Below are 22144 nucleotides of genomic sequence, written 5' to 3'. Positions count from 1 at the left end.
TATTGCCACTGAAGGTACGATCTTTTAAATTTCTCCAGGGTGTCTGAAGTACGTATATATTTAGGTATGTTATTCCAGATAACTGTTCCAGAATAGTGCAAAGATTTGCGAAAAAATTCCTTTTTTGGCATAGGTACTACTAGTTCATCATTTTCTCTAGATCTAAGTTCACGATCAGATGTTTGCTTTTGAGTAAATTTTGAAGTAAGATAATTAGGACATTGGTCATGAATCGATTTATATACTAGGATTGCTTTTTTGTATTTAATTCGGTCAGAAAAAGTCATCCATTTCAATTTTGTAAATAATTCAGCGGATGGGGCATCAAATTTTTTGTCAAGAATAATTCTTGCAGCACGTTTTTGGAATTTCAAAACAGTTTCTAGAAGCTCGTCACTGCAGTTTCCCCATATAGTGCAGCAATAATCAAGATGTGGCAAAATATAGGCATTGAAAAATAGCTTTCGGGAGTGTAAGTTTAGGAAAGATTTTATTCGTAACAGAAGATATAAATGTATTGCATTTTTTCATGGTTTGTTCAACCTGATACTTCCAGTTTAGATGTTTATCAACATGCACTCCTAAGAGTTTCTCAGTGGATGAGTATGAAAGTGCTTGACCCTGCATTTGAATAGTATTACAGGTTGTGTGATTTGTTATTTTATTGTTGTTATATGAGGCAGTGATGTACATAGCTTTTGTTTTAGATGTATTAGGAAGCATTGAGTTATCAGTGCACCAATTTTCAATAGTGTTTATGTCAGCCTGTAGTGTTTTGTGTACTTCCGTTATTGATTTACCCATGGCAGATATTGTTGTATCATCTGCAAACATGTCAATTGATGATTTACCTGTGTGTAGTGGAAGGTCATTGATATACAGTATGAACAATACTGGCCCCAGAACAGAGCCCTGGGGTACACCAGCAGAAATATCTTGGGCAGAAGATAGCTGACCAGCTACACAAACTTTTTGGGAACGGTCATGAATATGACCATGAATATGACCTACTGACCTACTTTCTTGTTTTTTAAGCTATAGTTCAAGCAAGCAACTTAACTCGGGTGAGTGATTTAGGACCATCATGGCCCTCTTGTTAACTTTTCTGTAGCGACTGATTTAATTTCCATGTGTACCGGATATCCCCATGCAAATGATCCATATATGAATGATCCGTCTCATCATTCTATTGATAAATATATAATCCCTAAATTTATAATTAGATTTCTGCAGAAAGGACTTATCTGAATGCAAAACGGTTTTCAAATACATGAATATTGTATGACACCATTAATGTTTCACACCCTACTGAAACAAATTCAGCTGAACTTTTATTATCTATCATCAAGTATTTAATTAATTGTTTCAACAGTATCTTAACACTTTCGCTGACATGTGTCTCTAATATTTTCAGAGCAATAGTGAGGAATGCTGCCACCGTGGCTGCAGATTGTTCTCCATGATGGAGTTCCTGTATGACAATGTCAACAAAACTACAAAAGTTTGTTACTCTTGTAAGTAATATTTTACTCTTTATCAGAGGAACTCTTAATTAAAAGGTTGTAAGCCCACTCATTGATTTTCAGGGCCTCGGAAGAATTTAGCAAAATATCTGAAGAGTACAGTTGATGTTTCCAAATTACAAAACCACTTTATAGAATCAATCTATTTATGGAGTAGTGGTATAATATGCCAATTCACAAACAGAATCGGCTACGGGGGTAACAAGGCCTTGGGTAAGAAGGAATTTTATTGAAATAAAATAAAAAGTGAGAAAAAATGCAGCATGTGATGAAGCCCCCTCTTTTAAAAGGGTTTGACTTGATATGATACATATATATGTAACACGTTGTGTATTACTGTTTTACACCATGTAGAGAATCTATTTAAAAACATCTGACATTTTATGATACAGGTAACAAACATACACATTGTTTTACAGCTTGTTCAGAAGCTTATCCAGACAAAGATGATTTTGAAGCATGTAAACTTGGGTGCAGCAGCCAGAAACCTTTTGCATTGGACCATATACTTAGGGTATGTATCTTGAAACACTGTCTACTGAAAGCAAAGTCTCCAAACAGTTGTCCAGCATCACCATCCACATATGAGGCATTTATACAAGCGATAGCTCTGCTTTCCTCAGATATGCCCTATTTTCACTATCCAGCACCAAAATTAGAGCACGCTTTTTCCTTTGATAGCTCTTTTACGCTTGAGAGAGGATATATTTTGCTCATCGTCGGTCTGTCTGTCGATTGGTTCATCAGCTGGTTTCTGATTGATATCTAGAGAATGCCTGGTCTCACATGCATCAAACTTGTAAGGGTGATAGTCTGTGGTCAGTAGATTACCCTTGTGTAAGTGTGGTCAGTAGATCACAGGGTGATAGTCTGTGGTCAGTAGATTACCCTTGTGTAAGTGTGGTCAGTAGATCACAGGGTGATAGTCTGTGGTCAGTAGATTACCCTTGTGTAAGGGTGGTCAGTAGGTCACACGGTGATAGTCTGTGGTCAGTAGATTACCCTTGTGTAAGGGTGTAGATCACAGGGTGATAGTCTGTGGCCAGTAGATTACCCTTGTTAGCTCATCTGATTTTTTGAAAAAAAATGATGAGTTATTGTCATCACTTGAGCGGTTGTCGGCGTCGGCGTCGGCGTCTGCGTCGGCGTTGCCTGGTTAAGTTTTATGTTTAGGTCAGCTTTTCTCCTAAACTATCAAAGCTATTGCTTTGAAACTTGGAATACTTGTTCACCATCATAAGCTGACCCTGTATAGCAAGAAACATAACTCCATCTTGCTTTTTGCAAGATTTATGGCCCCTTTTGTACTTAGAAAATGTCAGATTTCTTGGTTAAGTTTTATGTTTAGGTCAACTTTTCTCCCAAACTGTCAAAGCTATTGCTTTGAAACTTGGAATACTTGTTCACCATCATAAGCTGACCCTGTACAGCAAGAAACATAACTCCATCTTGCTTTTTGCAAGATTTATTGCCCCTTTTGGACTTAGAAAATCAGTTTTCTTGGTTAAGTTTTATGTTTAGGTCAGCTTTTATCCTAAACTATCAAAGCTATTGCTTTAAAACTTGCAACACTTGTTCACCATCATAAGTTGACCCTGTACAGCAAGAAACATAACTCCATCCTGCTTTTTGCAAGATTTATGGCCCCTTTTGGACTTTGAAAATATCAGATTTCTTGGTTAAGTTTTATGTTTAGGTCAACTTTTTCTCTTAAACTATTAAAGCTATTGCTTTGAAACTTGCAACACTTGTTCACCATCATAAGCTGACCCTGTACAGCAAGCAGCGTAACTCCATCCTGATTTTTGCAATAATTATTGCCCCTTTTGGACTTAGAAAATCATTTTCTTGGTTGAGTATTATGTTTAAGTCAACTTTTCTCATAAACTATCAAAGCTATTGCTTTAAAACTTGCAACAGTTTTTCACCATCATAAGTGGACACTGTACATCAAGAAACATAACTCTATCCTGCTTTTTGCAAGAATGATAGCCCTTTTTAGACTTAGAAAATCATGGGTAGGACAATATTTCTATTACACAAAAAAAATCAGATGAGCGTCAGCACCCGCAAGGCGGTGCTCTTGTGTAAGGGTGGTCAGTAGATCGAATTAACTTTTAGACTGAGAAAGGATTCTGCTGAAGAACAAGATAAAGCTTCAGCCTACAATCAATAAACATCACAGGGTGGTTGTCTGAGGTCAATAGATGACCCTTTTTTGGTCAGTAGGTTAAAGGTCACAATTGTGACATCATTATTGAAAGTTGTGTCCACTCAGTAACTAAAAAAAATTTCTTTCATCCACCGACGAAAATGCATAGGATGGTTGCCTGATGTCAGTAGATGACATCTAGTGGCTTTAGGGTTCAGACGGTGGAAGGTTAAGGTTACAGCGACATTGAAACTGAAAACAAGGGGACATTTGTGTTTAACAAACATTTTTGTTTACAGATTGATTTTGGTTTGGGTATTTGTTTGTCTGTAGCCATTCAGTTAGCTCAGTAGAAAGAACATGAAATGAGAGGCTACATGTTTGATTCTCTCTGAAACAGTTTGACAGAAGACAGGGTGTCTTAAATCATTCATCCTGCACTTCTGAGTTATGTGGAGAAGTTGACACTTACTTTTGGACACTGATTGTAGTTTCATAACTGATATACTTACATAAAATGATATTAAACTCAGTAAGTTAGTCTTACAATCATTGATTGACCATCAGCATGTCTAGTTTAAACTGGCCGAGAAAGAATTTTCTAGCATTGTATATGATTTACATTAAGATACAATTTGTTTGAAGTGTCATACATAAAAAATATAAAAAGAACTTATTTAAATGTTCTTTCATTGATTTCTACATGCCAGTGTGTAACATATGGTTCAGGTTGTGAATCAATTACATATATGTACAAACATGTACATGATTTTCTTATATGTAAACATGCAGTCCTCTTAGAGATTATCAATGTGTTGATATTCATTAGAACCAGGTTTGTTATGTTACAATGTACGTCTCTGCGTTTATTGATCTTTCTTATGACTTTCTAATATTTTTCTCTCTCGGTTTGCTAAATTATATCTACCTTACCTAGTTAGTATTCCACCACCACCATACAGTGGTGTGGGAGACATATTGATTTATTCCAGTCTGTGTGTGTGTGTGTGTGTCTGTCTGTCTGTCACAAAGCGTGTCCGCACTCTAAGTCTAACATTTCTCATCTGATCTTCACCAAACTTAAACAGAATGTGTTTGACCATAAGACCTCGGCCAAGTTCAATAACTAGCCAAGTCCGTCCAGGCACTTTGGAATTATGGCCCTTGAATTACTGATTGGGTCCATTTATCATAGCCATCGAGAGAAACTAGACATTTTTCAATGGGGTCCATTCATCAAAGCCACTGAGAGAAACTAGACATTTTTCAATGGGGCAGTTGTGGGAGACATGCGCTTTTCTCAAAAGCATCTCTAGTTAGATTATTAAATCTCAAAAAAAACTAAATGTACATGTATACGGCATATTTTGCATGTAGGATGGAGAATAATTGTTATGGAAATATCTATGATACTTAAAAAGTTGATTTCTAGTTTGAAACTGCTGGTTTTATGCATGATATATGATATAGTGTTGTAAGTTCTGTGTTAAAAGCTCAACGAATTTCATATGTATAGAAATAAACATTGACTCTTCAAGTTACATGATTGACATGACATTTGTTTCATCTTAATGTATAATTTGAAAGTATTGATAAACATGGCCACAGCTGGTGTGTCTAATATATAGTTCATGTTAAACTAGAGAAAAAAATCTAAACAAAAGCACACATTTATATATACATTGGTGAACTGTATTGTCAGTTCTAATTTTCTCGACAGTTCCTCACTTTGAATAATTATGTTGTTGTTGTTCTGCAGAAAGAGCAGACTTGTACATTGATTGATAGATTTGAATGCCTCCCAATATATTGATTTTTGTGCTGTTTGTCTGTCTGTTGGTCACAATAATTTGTTCAGACTATTCTTCAGAAACTACTGGTTGAAATTCATCAAAACGTTGTAGGAAAATATAATACTAAAGCTTTATTTTGTATAGCATGAGCATAATCCATTTGAATAATATTTTTATTTGGCTATAGGATTGAGAAATTTACTTTTATGCCGGAAGATGTTAGTAATACCTTTCTTACATGCAAAAATCTGCAAGTCAGTTTTTAGCACTCTGATACAATTTGAAAATATGTGGGGTTAAGCATGACATGTCAGTTTTGTATCTATGAAAAAATATTTGCATATGGAAAAACACAAATTCCTCAGGGGGCCGTAATGTAGCAAGGGTATATGAAGAGTTTTGTAACTTTGTCAAATCATCCAAAAGGCCGCTTTTGATGTTGTCTAAAAGTGTCAGTATAATTACGATATTTCCATATTTGGGAGCTTCTGACCTAGAAATTTCAGCCATATTTTCAAAATGACTTTTATTGTAATAAATGTTGATTCTGTTGAAGCTTGGAAAGGCTGTCAGAGGCTAATACATTTTATTACATTGCAGGTGAGGAAAGGTTTTAAGGTCTTTAACACAAATTTTATTTTCTGCAGGAGGACCCATGGGAGCAGCAGATTCATTTTATGAGTCCAATGATGTACATGCACCAGTGGTACAGTAACGTGTTCAACAACATAATGAACCAGGCAACTGTCAGCTGGACCATGTACATGAGAGACAATGACGGTAGTGTTGTTGTTGTCAAGTCGCCAAAACAGTTCAAGGTGTACGAACTTAGAGGTGCTGATGAAGATTCCAGTGATGGTCAGTATGTGAGAGCATACTTTAGTGAACTGTTTTGTGAGAGTATCAGTTATTGAACTGTTTTGTGAAAGAATATCATTTAGTAAATTGTTTTGTGAAAGAGTATCATTTGGCGAACTGTTTCGTGAAAGAATATCATTTAGAGAACTGTTTTGTGAAAGATCATCATTTAGTGAACTGTTTTTGTGAGTGTATCAATTATTGAACTGTTCCGTGAAAGAGTATCATTTAGAGAACTGTTTTGGGAAAGAGTATCATTTAGGGAACTATTCTGTGAAAGAGTATCATTTAGAGAACTGTTTTGTGAAAGAGCATAATTTAGTAAACTTTTGTGAGAATATCATTTAGAGAACTGTTTTGTGAGAGTATCATTTAGCAAACTGTTTTGTGAGAGTATCATTTAGCAAATTGAACAATTGAAAATTAGGGGGGAAAATCTGTACTTAGAAGACTGGCAAGATCTTCATTTAGTGTTTGTTGTAATTTTAGTTGAACATTCAAACAATTATAGTACAGTAAGCCTTAGGGAAGTAATTTTCTTGTCCCTCATCGATGTGGGTTCGAAACCTCATTTGGGGCATAGAATTCTTCACGTGAGGAAGCCATCCTGCTGGCTTACGGAAGGTCGGTGGTTCTACCCAGGTGCCCGCTCGTGATGAAAGTATGCACGGAGGGGCACCTGGGGTCTTCCTCCACCCTTAAAGCTGGAAAGTCGCTATATGACCTAAAATTGTGTCGGTGCGACGTTAAACCCAACAAAATAAAATAAATAAATAATTTTCTTGTACATAGAATGTTATCTATGAATAATTTGCATATGTGAGTCATGAATGGATTTTTTTTTTAAATCCATTTTAGCTTAATTGAAAATGACTTGGATTAAGCTGTCAAATTATTGAATACAGCCTTCAGCTTTCATGTGAGCACAGTATAAAGCTGTGATTTGGTCAGGTTATATGCTGGATACCAGACCACGGCCTAGAAATACCAGTGAGAAGACATGGTCTTGACCCTGGTGGCGCCTAAACTCATGACCCCTTGGTTGAGTGGCTGACACGTTAACCACTAGACTTCTGCATCAGTTTGAAAAAGAGTTTACCAGCAGTTGTTGATATATTTATTGAGGAAACAGTTCCTAGTGCATTATCAAAAAATTCGTACATATATATCAAATGAATTAAGAGCCGTTTTTAAACCATTCATTGTGTAAATGCTTGTATGTTTTGAACATTTTAGGGTACAACACAGCCAGCTCACTAGAGACAAACATAAAACCAATGGACAACTCTGCTACACCATTCCTGAAAAATCCCGCCTACAATCCCAGCGTAATTGACGATGACCTTATTGACCTCTCTGTCCGTGACCTTGATGATTACAAGAACAAGAGGCGTTACAAGAGGAAGCCAATGATTGGTTGTCATGTGTTGCCAAGAAGACAGGGATCTCACGACTCATTCTCAGCTGGTTGCTACTCATGTGTGCTATAGTTATGATCTGGCTGTGCCTGTCAGCAGCAGTTACCTCCCCTGAACAGAAAGTCTACACAGAACCACAGGTAAAAATTATTAATGCAAAAATTGGCGGTGTTGTAGACAGTAAGTGATACTCATCAACTTGACGAAAACATTTTTTTTTTCTGTTAATAAAATAAGTTGAGCAGTGTCAGCAATATTTCCTTTATATTGTTCTGGACGTTAATAGCCAATATTTGTAATTATAGATATTAATAGGTAGCCAACAGATGGCTTCCGGACTACTGTAATTCTTGCTGTAAACAGCCAACAGCTAGCCAGGAGACAACTGTTTACGGGTATTCTTGCTTTACTGGACAGTCAATAGCTGGATTCCAGATTACTGTATTTCTGGCTATAAATAGGGAACAAATGGCTTTTCCTGAGTTGTGTAATTCTTGCTTTTAATAGACATCAAAGAGCTGGCCTCCAGATTTCTGTAATTCTTGATATTAATAGGCAGCCAATAACGTGGCTCCATTCAACTGAAATGTTGAATATTAATAACTGGCCTCTAGATTACTGTAACTCTGGATGTTAAAAAATAGTAAATGAATGGCTTATCACCATACATTCCTGCGGATTACCCAGATCCTTGTATCTGGCATCTGCTGCAAAACATGCATTAATTAGATAATAAAGAGGAGATAATCCACTGGTTATGTGTGAATAGCACAGGATGCCATCAACATGCTTATTGTTCTTTTTATTGGATTAGCTGAAAGCTTGTCATAGCTTAACAATTACAGTTAAAACTCGATATGTCCATCTCGCTTGTCTCACCAGTTCTGGCTATCTGGAAGATATTTTCAAGTCCCGTCAGTAAAACACATGCACAAAATATTGTTTTAAGTCAGATTTTGCTTATCTTGAACTAGAAAGCTCGATCCCTTGGATTTCGAGATAGCGAGTTTCAGCTGTGTTATCACAATGTTTAAAATCTTAGAAGTTTTTTTAAAAGATTGTTCAAATTAGTGTTTTTACTGCATTGTTGAGACTCCCGCAAGTCATGCTGATTACCAGTTGAACAGTCAGAACCATCTCAGATTTAATGCTGCATAAAAATTTCATTGAATAATTCTTTTTATTGTCTGTTAAACTTTGCTTAACCCTTAGCCTGCTGGCGGCAAGTGATTTTGCATTTGCGACCAGTGCAGACCAAGATCATCCTGCACATCATGGTCTGCAATGATCACCATTCAGTCAGTATCTTTTTTTGGCTTGACTTCGAAGAATAGGGGAGCTATCCTACTCGCGTCGGCGTGAGCATGTGCGTGAGCGTCACACAAATGTTAAAGTTTGCGTACCACCCCAAATATTTTCAAAGTCCATTGAGATATTGCTTTCATATTTTGCATACTGTTTACCATCATGACCCAGTCTGTAAAAAGGAGGAGGCAACTCTATCAAGCATTTTGACTGAATTATGGCCCTTTTCGACTTAGAATAAATGTTAAAGTTTTGCGTACCACCCCAAATATTTTCAAAAGTCCATTGAGATATTGTGTTCATAGTTTGCATACCTGTTTACCATCATGACCCCAGTCTGTAAAAAGGAGAAGGCAACTCTATCAAGCATTTTGACTGAATTATGGCCCCTTTTCGACTTAGAATAAATGTTAAAGTTTGCGTACCACCCCAAATATTTTAAAAGTCCATTGAGATATTGCTTTCATAGTTTGCATACCTGTTTACCATCATGACCCCAGTCTATAAAAAGGAAAAGGCAACTCTATCAAGCATTTTGACTGAATTATGGCCCCTTTTCGACTTAGAATAAATGTTAAAGTTTGCGTACCACCACAAATATTTTAAAAGTCCATTGAGATATTGCTTTCATATTTTGCATACTTGTTTACCATCATGACCCCAGTCTGTAAAAAGGAGGAGGCAACTCTATCAAGCATTTTGACTGAATTATGATCCCTTTTCGACTTAGAATATGCTTATTGTAATGTTAGAGTTTTACTCATTGCTTATATTATACTATCAAGCACTGAGAATAGTCGAGCGCGCTGTCCACTGACAGCTCTTGTGTAAGTTTCCCTTATAACAGTTAGTGGTACTGTCCAAATTGAAACATGGATAAGTTCATTATAGAAATTTAGCAGGGTTAGGGTTAAAGGATTCCTGTCTGAACCAATATCAATCATTTTAATACTGTTGAGACAATTTGGTGTAATCAGGTTCTGCTTCATCTCATTTCAGAAGCTGAGTATAAATGGGGACCAGGAAATCATTGCGGAGATGCTTGCAAGAGGAATCAAACCAACGTATCCTATAGAGAAGAAGAGTGAACTCCAGTCTCTACCAATCAAGATCAGTGTTCACAGAATATAAATCCGTCTCCTGTGATACGTACTGGATGAAATAATCGAACCTCTTTCATATTGTAGATGCTGAGATATGAGAATTACCTTTGATTACATTCAATATGGAACTCGAGAAGTTAGAGGACTGTTTATATATGATTTTGTTGAGTCCTGAATATGGAGTTATAAAAAACCTCGTTTTTTTTTCCGTTGTTTTTTTTGCTTCGGTAGAAATAACTCATTCTTACCATACAATATACCTGTAGTGATTTATGAAATAATTCAAACTGTTCAATGTTTTCTCACAATTGATGTACTGGGACAATTATTTTATATTACCGTAGAATAAAATGAACTCAAAAGCACATTTTAACAGCAATAAAATAAACATTCTTAAGCATGTACAAAATGAAAGTATTGAGAATAACTCCATTTGAAATCCATTTTGATACATATTCTGCATCAAAATTGAGGGAAACACCTTATATACATAGGAGGTTTGTTTTGATATGTTAATTATACGTCTTTGCAAGCATTGCTGTTATACAAAACAAATATACATGTATACCACAAGTTCTTTTATTTAATTACCAACTGGTCAAATTAATGGAATGCTCTGTTTGTAATCTGTAAAGATGCTACATTTATGCCATCAAAAAGAGAGAGCAAGGATTGCTTTAGTACACCTTTGATAAAATACTGGTATTCATCGATTGGCTAATTTTAAAATTTAAAGATGAAGTAACTCTTACTATTTTTTTAATCGAGTTACTTCCCTTTGGCAGCCATGCCAGTTCTTATTGTTATTTTGAGGCTGATTGACAGCATCATCTCATGATCTGGTGTTTAGGTATAGCTGTAGCATTCCAGTAATATTATTTACTATTTTTCTGTGGGATATACTTTACTCTTTGACAATTTATACTGTTATCGGTCTCTTTTTAATGGGTTGTTATAATTAATGGTAAATTTTGTTATATTACGATATTTGTGTACATACATAAAAAGTGAGGTGTGCATTGATATTTGGATGAATGGACCTATAAAGTCTGTGATGTGAAGAAATTTGTGAAGTATTTAATCTCGAGAAATAATAACCAGAACCATCTAGCAAAAAAAAAGTCAGGGTTTTATTAAAGTGCAATAATAAACATGCAAGTTTATGGGTATGTAAAACCATGAATAAGTAAGATGGCCTATTTTTTGTTACAATATAAAGGCATTTATTGTGGAGGGATTATATCTTTCCTTTTGTAAGTTATTCACTGCACCTTTGTAAAACAGTCGAGTTTTAAAAAATGGGTTGTTATTGCTTGAAAGAAAAATAAATATTTTCTGATATTTCGGTTCTGCAAGTGAGGTCTTAACTGCACTGATAGTATATACAAGAAGTTATTAAAATATTTCTATATTAAATGACCTAAAAGTCTATGAAAATGAAGTGTTTCTGCACTTATAAGCAAAATATTTTTTTTATATATGTAGGTTTTTATTCTTGTTTGTAGTACTTAACAATGTTGTGACTGTGAATGTGTATAAAATAGTTGAATGGAGAAAATAAGTGATAAAGCACAATATTTTGGAGAAGTTTGAGAGGGTTTATACAAGTTTTGCTTTTCGTGTTTGTGATAAATTTAGGCATTCTGGAGCAGAAATACATTTTTCAAGTAACGAGGCATCACTCCTGGTTGATCAAGAAATGGTCTTTTTTCTTTAAAGCTTTTTTTTAGAGCTTTAGAAATGCTAATATTTTGTGAAATTCTTAGTGTTGTTAAATGTTAATTGGACACAGTTAAGTTCAGAATTTTGTTGTAAGTTTGAAACGCTTCTAACAGATATCGAGACCTTATTATAAAACGAGAGTTTGGAGACCAGTCTCGGACATAAGCTTTATCATTGGTTGTTTTCAGGAACAGCTCAAAACAACCAATCAGATGCTAAAGTTTTGAGAATAAAATGGTCTCCAGTCTCTCTGTTTTATAGCCCTTAGGCACTAACCCATAGATTTTTGTACATAGCTGTTTCGGTTTTAACCAGGGGTGGATGTGAAGTGACGTAGAAATAGAATATTTTCTCAACATTCTTTCTCATTTCTACACGAGTTTGAGATACAGCATCCGACAGTACATACCTGAAAATTCTTGAATTTTATTTGAAATTCTGTCCTAAAACTTAAATCTACCATATAACGGGTAATTTTTACTGTTGTAAAAGTTTACGGATTTGGGTTAAAAGCACATGATTTTATTATATACGATTTTAAAATTTACAAAATCACAAGGTTTACCGGTTTACTTGACTACATGGCAAATTTATACGAGGCCTACATTTACGAATTTGATTTGGTTGTAAAAAATAGCAGCAGGTAAAAAATACCCATTATACGGTATTGTTCCTTGGGTTTCAGGGTTTGTAAAATTCAAGAGATGCACTGTATATAATCACAGTTCAGGTTAAACAGGTTTTTGAGGTTTTGACAGTACTATGTCTGTAACATTGTTAAAGCCAAGCTGTATCCAAGTAAACTGTATCTAAGGATTAGGCAAGTTAGGCAAGCTGTATCGAACTACTCTGTAAGCTACATCCAAGGACTCTGAAAGGATGTTGAGAATCCATGTAAATGTTATTATATATACAAAAAAGCAACATCGTGTTTCAGGCGTCAACACACACAAGTTCTGCCCATTGCGGGAAAACGGGGTATTTCTTACATATTTTCTTGTCTGTACATTAAATATTTGATATTGTGTCGTTAAAATTGACTGATTGTTGTAAAATGAGGTAGTGAAATGGAGGAATTACTAATTTCATTTCTGCATCAGTTAGTTACACTTGTTAGAAGCTTTTGAGGTAAAATGATAGTGTATGATTGATTGATTGATTGATTGAATGTTTTTGTATTGCTGTTTTTAGGATTGCATACATTTTGATTGCTAAGTAGATGAAATCTAGTATAATGTTTAATGACATATAAGATATTTTTGAACATTTTAACATATTCCTTTCGGATGTTTTCGATCTTGCAGATGTTTTGTATTCATTTAAATTAATCATTACTTAACAGTTTTTTTACATGGTATTTCACAATGTTCTATAATTGAAAAACTTAACTTTTTTTAATTAATTCCTACAGTGTAATGTCATTCTTGAAACATTTATTTGAAATAAAGTGATAAGTTAAAAGTGTGTAATAAGTGAGTTGCTAAATGTGATATTGTATATTGTGCTGTAGTGAACTTGTTGTAGTTATATGGGTGTCTGGTTCATAAACATTCTTGTTCAAACACCCAATAAAAAAACTTTCAGTTATATACAGTGTTTGTAAACATCTAATATACAGTGTTTGTAAACATCTAATACATGTTGCAGAAACAGCAGTTTGTTTTCACATGTCTTTATTCTAGTACTTTTCTGTATCTTAGGTTGTGTGGTATTTTCCCAGTTTACCTGTAAGCCCCAATCTCCTTATAATGTCAGGTGCTTATAAAGGTTGGGCCGTTTTTCTTCTTGATAACTTTAGATCTCTGATGTACTGACTAGTAACCTGGGTTGTACTTTCCTCATTGTTAACATTTTCAGATTTCTTGATGTCTTTAGTTGTATTTTATGCCCACATTTATCTGTAAATGTATTAACTCATTGACATCGCGATCTCTATTTTCAACCTTTTACTTTAAACGCTGATGTCCTGGGCTTCTGCGACAGTATTTCCCCTATTTACTTATATTAGCATCTTATGCTATATTTTCCCCATTTCAATATTAACCCCTACCAAACTTAGTATTTTCTCCACTGACATTTAAACCCCAATGTTCTATTCAACATCTTAGACTGTATTTTCCTCCATTTACTTGCAGATTTACTTTGTCAATGACATCGTATTTTCCCCATTAAATTTAAAACACCTTTAGTGTCCATTTTCTCAGCATAAGCTATATATATCGTAGGCAATTTAATTTTTTCGAGTGGAAATGAATTTGGTATAAATTAAGGTACAAGAGTGGTTATGAATTAAAACACTTGACTGATAAAATTATACATGTATATAATTATAGATATTACAGTGTTGGCTGTATAGTAACTTCATGTTTGTGATTTATTTATGCATTTTTATCTTCATTTTCATACTTTGTGATATTGTGCTACAACACATTTACAGGAACCTTCTACATACTGTTTGCTTCCGATTTTTATCGTGAAATACAATTTACAAGAATCAAAGCAATATTTCTTAACTGACAGTAAATCTTAATTGACAGGTAGATAAATGTCATTATGTCTTAATTGACAGTAAATTAATATCAGTATGACTTAATTGACAAGTAAATTAATGGCTTTCTAAAGTTTGGCATGTACTGAAAATAATTTTTTGGAATGATTGTTTTACTTTTTGCTTGTGAAATTAAATCCACGAAACCTTGCCTACCATGGGTCATTCTTTAGGTTTAAATAAGAAGTATTTCTAATGATATAAAAAATGAGAAGATTAAAAGTTAAAATAATTTATCAAGTTTAGACTTAAGAATTATTATGTAAAAAGCGAAACACTGATAGTTATAGTAACAGAAACACTGATAGTTATAGTAACAGAAACTAAAGGGACGACAACTTGTTTCAGACATTTTTTTCAGAAGTGCAAAAAAAGTTTTAACATAAAACTTTCCTGACCTGTGTAACAGTTCCCAGTTTATATGGCCACAGTCTGTTAATTTTGATGCTAAATGTAAAGATGCAGGATGCTATAACATTCTACAACAGGATAAAAACATTTTTCCTTTTGTTTCCATTTGCAAACTATATGTTTGATCCTGTTTTTTTTTCAGTTGTTGAATTTTATTAGAATCTCAGTTTTGTTATTTTCCTTAGTAACCAAGTGATAATTAAAATTTTAGCTTCACTGAAGGTGCATAATACACTTATAAAATAGTCCTCAGAGTAGTGAGAGGCTTTGTTAAGAATAAATAGAAAATTTGATATTGTTTGACTAACAATTAAAGTAGTTTTACTCTAAGCATTCCCAGAAGTAAATACTAACACACATTCAATTTTTCAGTTGTATCTTTGCTAAATTTAATATCTTGTTCTATTGTATCAAGTGTTAATATGAAGTTGAAATTTTTGTATGTTTGTAGTATATCATTATGTTAGATTCCACTACTTTAAAGTAATGATTTAGTTACATCTTCTGGATAAAACAAATTTAAGAACCTCTTTATTTCATGTTTATATTATCATCATGTTTACGATTTGGGGAAACAATAAAGAAAATTGGGTTAAATTGTTGTTCTTGTTTTTCAGCAAGTTCCAGATTTTGTGTTGGGTTAACACCATTTTTTAGTAGTGTTTCAGTTATGTAACAGCCATATGTTCAGGAGAAGTAATGGTTTTACTGCTCTTCATTTCACATCATAAACATTTTTCACTATGTGAAGAAATAGAGGATATTTGTTTGTTTTAGTGTAAGATCGAAATATATTTCACCGAGTGAACACTGTAATACAATATTTTCATGAGTGGCACAGCCAGAGTGCAAATGTAAATTAGAGTGTTCACAAGCGAAATATATTTCGTTCTTACACTGAAACAAGTTTTCTATTTATTTTATTCATTTTTAGCCCACCATCATCAGATGGTGGGCTATTCAAATCACTCTGCGTCCGTGGTCCGACGTCCGTCCTTCCGTCCTTCCGTCCTTCCGTCCTTCCGTTAACAATTTCTCGTTATCGCATCTCCTCAGAAACTACCAGGGGGATTTTGACCAAACTTTGTCAGAATGATGTATTGGTACCCTAGTTGTGTCCCGCTGAAAATCAGACTGGTTCAACAATTCTTTAGTGAGTTATGGCCCTTTGTTTATTTCTATAATTTACATAGATTTATATAGGGAAAAACTTGAAAATCTTCTTGTCCAAAACCACAGATCCTAGAGCTTTGATATTTGGTATGAAGCATCATCTAGTGGTCCTCTACCAAAATGATTCAAATTATTTCCCTGGGGTCTAATATGGCCCCGCCCCGGGGGTCACATGGTTTATATAGACTTATATAGGGAAAAACTTTGAAAAACCTCTTATTCAAAAACACAGGGCCTAGGGCTTTGATATTTTGTATGCGACATTATCTAGTGGTCTTCTACTAAGATTGTTCAAATTATTCCCCTAGGGTCAAATATGGCCCCGCCCCGGGGGTCACATTGCTTACATAGACTTATATAGGGAAAAACTTTGAAAATCTTCTTGTCCAAACCACAAAGCCTAGGGCTTTGGCATTTGTAATGTTGCATCATCTAGTGGTTCTCTACCAAGTTTGTTCAAATCATCCCCTAGGGTCAATTATGGCTCCGCCCTGGGGGTCACATGGTTTATATAGACTTATATAGGGAAAAGCTTTTAAAATCTTCTTGTCAATAACCTACAACATTCAAGTTTGGACCACCTGTATGGTTTTGAGTGGCAAGATGAACCTTGACATGAGCTGACCTTGATTTTGACCTAGTGACCTACTTTCACATTTCTGTAGCTACAACCTTCAAATTTGGACCACATGCATAGTTTTGTGCACTGAAATAAACTTTGACCTTGATATTGACCTAGTGACCTACTTTCACATTTTTCAAGCTACAGCCTTCAAATTTGGACCACATGCATAGTTTTGTGTTCCGAAATGAAATTTGACCTTCATTTTGACCTATTGACCTACTTTCACATTTCTCAAGCTACAGCCTTCAAATTTGGACCACATGCATAATTTTGTGTACCGAAACAAACTTTGACCTTTACATTGACCTAGTGACCTACTTTCACATTATTGAAGGTACAGGCCTCAAATTTGGACCACATGCATAGTTCTGTGTTCCGAAATAAAATTTGACCTTGATTTTGACCTAGTGACCTACTTTCACATTTCTCAAGCTACAGCCTTCAAATTTGGACCACTTTGTCCTTGAAATTGATATAGTTACCTACTTTCACATTTCTCAAGCTACAGGTTTCGAATTTTGACCACATGCACAGTGTTTTGTACGGAAATGAAATTTGACCTTGAGCTAGTCAATAAGTCTTAAAATTTGGAATTCTCAAAAATGGCACATTGGTGGGCGCCAAGATCACTCTGTGATCTCTTGTTAATGGTTTTAACCAAATTATATTCAGTTTGTCCGTGCAATGTCACGTGCATCGCATCATAACGTCATAATGTCGTGACGTCAAGTTGTCTTTGTAAAAAAACTATAAATAGTTCTATTATGTTTCCTGATTTCTTTCACATTTTTAGCCCACCATCATCAGATGGTGGGCTATTAAAATCACTCTGCGTCCGTGGTCCGTCCGTCCGTCATTCCGTCCGTCCGTTAACAATTTCTCGTTATCGCATCTCCTCAGAAACTACTGGGGGGATTTTGACCAAACTTTGTCAGAATGATGTATTGGTACCCTAGTTGTGTCCCCCTGAAAATCAGACTGGTTCAACAATTTATAAGTGAGTTATGGCCCTTTGTTTATTTCTATAATTTATATAGATTTATATAGGGAAAAACTTTGAAAACCTTCTTGTCCAAAACCACAGAGCCTAGGGCTTTGATATTTGGTATGAAGCATCATCTAGTGGTCCTCTACCAAGATGATTCAAATTATTTCTCTGGGGTCAAATATGGCCCCGCCCTGGGGGTCACATGGTTTATATAGACTTATATAGGGAAAAACTTTGAGTAACCTCTTGTCCAAAACCACAGGGCCTAGGGCTTTGATATTTTGTATGTGACATCATCTAGTGGTCTTCAACTAAGATTGTTCAAATTATACCCCTAGGGTCAAATATGGCCCCGCCCTGGGGGTCATATGGTTTACATGGACTTACATAGGGAAAAACTTTGAAAATCTTCTTGTCCAAACCACAAAGCCTAGGGCTTTGATACTTGTAATGTAGCATCATCTAGTGGTTCTCTACCAAGTTTGTTCAAATTATCCTCCTAGGGTTAAATATGGCCCCGCCCCGGGGGTCACATGGTTAATATAGACTTATATAGGGAAAAGCTTTTAAAATGTTCTTGTCAGTAACTGCAACATTCAAACTTGGACCACATGTATATTTTTGAGTGGCAAGATGAACCTTGACATGAGTTGACCTTGATTTTGACCTAGTGACCTACTTTCACATTTCTGTAGCTACAGCCTTCAAATTTGGACCACATGCATAATTTTGTGCACTGGAAAAAACTTTGACCTTTATTTTGACCTAGTGACCCACTTTAACATTTTTGAAGGTACAGGCATCAAATTTGGACCATATGCATAGTTTCGTGTTTCAAAATGAAATTTGACATTGATTTTGACCTAGTGACCTACTTTCACATTTCTCAAGCTACAGCCTTCAAATTTGGACTACATGCATAGTTTTATGTACCGAAAAAAAACTTTGACCTTGACATTGACCTAGTGGCCTACTTTCACATTTTTGAAGGTACAGGCTTCAAATTTGGACCACATGCATAGTTTTGTATTCTGAAATAAAATTTGACCTTGATTTTGATCTAGTGACCTACTTTTACATTTCTCAAGCTACAGCCTTCAAATTTGGACCACTTGCATAGTTTTATGTACTGAAATGACCTTTGACCTTTACATTGACCTAGTGACCTACTTTCACATTTTTAAGGTACAGGCTTCAAATTTGGACCACATGCATAGTTTTGTATTTCGAAATAAAATTTGACCTTGATTTTGACCTAGTGACCTACTTTTACATTTCTCAAGCTACAGCCTTCAGATTTGGACCACATGCATAGTTTTGTGTACCGAAACAAACTTTGACCTTTACATTGACCTAGTGACCTACTTTCACATTTTTGAAGGTACAGGCTTCAAATTTGGACCACATGCATAGTTTTGTATTCCGAAGTAAAATTTGACCTGGATTTTGACCTAGTGACCTACTTTTACATTTCTCAAGCTACAGCCTTCAAATTTGGACCACTTGCATAGTTTTGTGTACTGAAATGAACTTTGACCTTAAGATTGACCTAGTGACCTACTTCCACATTCCTGTAGCTACAGGCTTCAAATTTAGGACCACATGCATAGTTCTGTGTACCGAAACAAACTTTGACCTTGACATTGACCTAGTGACCTACTTTCACATTTTTGAAGGTACAGGCTTCAAATTTGGACCACATGCATAGACTTGTGTTATGTACGGAAATGAAATTTGACCTTGAGCTAGTCAATAAGTCTTGAAATTTGGAGCACTCAAAAATGGCACATTGGTGGGCGCCAAGATCACTCTGTGATCTCTTGTATTATTATAAAATGTAAATATTTATGATCCTTTTATTAGCTCACCTGTCACAGTGACAAGGTGAGCTTTTGTGATCACCCTTGGTCCATCGTCGGTCCGTGCGTCAACAATTTCTTGTCTGCAAGATAGTGGTTTCATTTATGATTTTATTTTAACCAAACTTGCACACAACTTTTATCACCATAAGATCTCGATTCCTTTCTTGAACTGGCCAGATCACATTATGGGTTCCAGAGTTATGGCCCCTGAAAGGGCCAAAATAAGCTATTTTGACCTTGTCTGCGCAATAGCAGCTTCATTTATGACTTGAATTTAATCAAACTTGCACAAAACTTGTGTCACCATAAGATCTTGGTTCCTTTCTTGAACCGGCCAGATCCCATAATGGGTTCCAGAGTGATGGCCCCTGAAAGGGCCAAAATTAGCTATTTTGGCCTTGTCTGCACAATAGCAGCTTCATTTATGATTTGATTTTAACCAAACTTGCACAGAACTTGTATCATCAAAAGATCTTGGTTCCTTTTTTGAACTGGCCAGATTCCATCATGGGTTCCAGAGTTATGGCCCCTTAAAAGTCCAAAATTTGCTATTTTGCCTTTTGCAGCCATATAAAGACTTCATTTATGGTTTTATTAGCTCGACTATTCGAAGAATAGTCTAGCTATTCTACTCACCCTGGCGTCGGCGTCGGCGTCACACCTTGGTTAAGTTTTTGCATGCAAGTACATACAGCCATCAGTTAAAGGCATATAGCTTCGAAACTTATTTTTTCTTTTTCTAGGTCAATTACCAACCTCTCTGGGTCAAGTCCCATAACTCTGACATGTATTTTGAGCAAATTATGCCCCCTTTCAGACTTAGAAAATTCTGGTTAAAGTTTTACATGCAAGTTACTATCTCCAAAACTAATGCAGATATTGAATTGAAACTTCACATGTGTCTTCGGGGTTATCAAACTAGTTGATAGCAGCAAGTCCCATAACTCTGACCTTCATTTTGGCCAAATTATGCCCCCTTTTGGACTTAGAAAATTCTGGTTAAAGTTTTGCGTGCAAGTACATACAGCTATTACTAAAAGGCATATAAATTTGAAACTTATTTTTTTCTTTTTCTAGGTCAATTACCAACCTCTCTGGGTCAAGTCCCATAACTCTGACATGTATTTTGAGCAAATTATTCTCCTTTTTGGACTTTGAAAATCCTGGTTCAGGTTTTGCGTGCAAGTACGTACAGCTATTACTAAAAGGCATATAGATTTGAAAGTTATTTTTCCTTTTTCTAGATCAGTTACCAACCTCACTGGGTCAAGTCCCATAACTCTGTCATGTATTTTGGGCAAATTATGCCCCCTTTTGGACTTAGAAAATTCTGGTTAAAGTTTTACATGCAAGTTTCTATTTCCAAAACTAATGCAGATATTGAATTGAAACTTCACATGTGTCTTCGGGGTTATAAAACTAGTTGATAGGACAAGTCCCATAACTGATATGCATTTTGCTCAAATTATATCCCCTTTTGAACTTAAAACTCTTTTGATATTTAACTTTTTTGGGTAATATTTTCCTGCTTCTGGGACAATATTTCGAATAGTCGAGCTTGGCTGTCTTACGGACAGCTCTTGTTTGATACAAACTTCCAAAATATCCTCAACAACAATAAATCTTGGATTCCATGACAAATCTGTCAGATCCAATCAAAGGTTCCAGAGTTATTTTATATCTGATTACCTCCCCTGATTGTAATCAAAATGGATTTATATCAGTAAGTACTTATTTGAAATTTCATTATTGTCATTAGTTGGACTGAGACAATCAGGGTAGATAACTATGGACTTCTTTATGTCAAATTACATCCCTTTATTTCAAATTAAAATGGGTATATCTCCGTAACTAATGAAGATACTGATCTGAAATTACATTTATGTCAAAAAGTGGACTTGGACAATCAGTGAAGATACATATTGACTGAATTTATGACAAATTACCTCCCTTTATTTTTTATCTAAATGAATACACCTTAGCAGCTTCTAATGAGATTGGTTTAAAACGTATGTCTTCCATGGTAAGAAATAGTTATATTAGATAACTCTTGATTGAACATTTATCGATATGAATACTTTACTAATATATTGTTGTATAGGCTTGTACTCTGCATCTTCTACATGCATATACCAATGCATGATTACCTCCAGTGATTTTAATAAAAATGGATTTATCTCAGTAAATATTTATAGAACTCATTTGAAATTTCATTATTGTCATTAGTTGGACTTAGACAATCAAGGTAGATAACTATGGACTGATTTAATATCAAATTACCTCCCTTTGTTTCATATCTCGGTATCCAATGAAGATACGGATTTGAAATGTCATTTGTGCCATCAGATGGACTTGGACAATCATGGTAGATAACTTTTGACTAAATTTATGACAAATTACCTCCCTTTATTTTATATAAACGAATATATCTCAGCAGCATCTAATGAGATTGGTTTTAAATGTTCCAGGGTAAGGAATAGTCAAGTACAAAAATGCAGCATTTGAGCCTAGGACCCTCAAACTTGGTATGGAAATTGACACGGACTAGATCAAAAGGGACTGTTACAAGAAAATGTTTATCCTGATGATATTTAATGTGTATGCCTATGTGCTCTATGTCAAAACTTGATCATATCATTTTCAGCAGTTGTACTCAGGTGAGC

The 22144-nt window shown here is 35.1% G+C and overlaps 1 protein-coding gene across 1 annotated transcript; it reads left to right on the top strand.

Annotated features, from left to right (window-relative positions):
* Positions 1-1392: 1392 nt before the first annotated feature.
* Positions 1393-11258, top strand: LOC128555847 (transmembrane protein 59-like). The gene is made up of 6 exons (XM_053539589.1): positions 1393-1514; positions 1943-2037; positions 6116-6326; positions 7563-7684; positions 7717-7884; positions 10049-11258. Exons 1-6 carry the CDS (start codon positions 1460-1462, stop codon positions 10178-10180), a joined length of 783 nt encoding a protein of 260 aa, XP_053395564.1. The 5' UTR covers positions 1393-1459; the 3' UTR covers positions 10181-11258.
* Positions 11259-22144: the final 10886 nt, after the last annotated feature.

Source organism: Mercenaria mercenaria, chromosome 3, assembly GCF_021730395.1.
Source record: "Mercenaria mercenaria strain notata chromosome 3, MADL_Memer_1, whole genome shotgun sequence".
NCBI classification, from domain to species: Eukaryota; Metazoa; Mollusca; class Bivalvia; order Venerida; family Veneridae; genus Mercenaria; species Mercenaria mercenaria.
This window is presented reverse-complemented; position numbering and strand designations above follow the sequence as displayed.

Excerpts from the sequence above, each read along its gene's own strand:
- LOC128555847 (XM_053539589.1), top strand. The coding sequence starts at position 1,460 with ATGATGGAGTTCCTGTATGACAATGTCAACAAAACTACAAAAGTTTGT. Across the intron at positions 2,038-6,115 it reads CATTGGACCATATACTTAGG|GAGGACCCATGGGAGCAGCA; the intron begins GTATGTATCTTG and ends TATTTTCTGCAG. Across the intron at positions 7,685-7,716 it reads ATGACCTTATTGACCTCTCT|GCGTTACAAGAGGAAGCCAA; the intron begins GTCCGTGACCTT and ends CAAGAACAAGAG.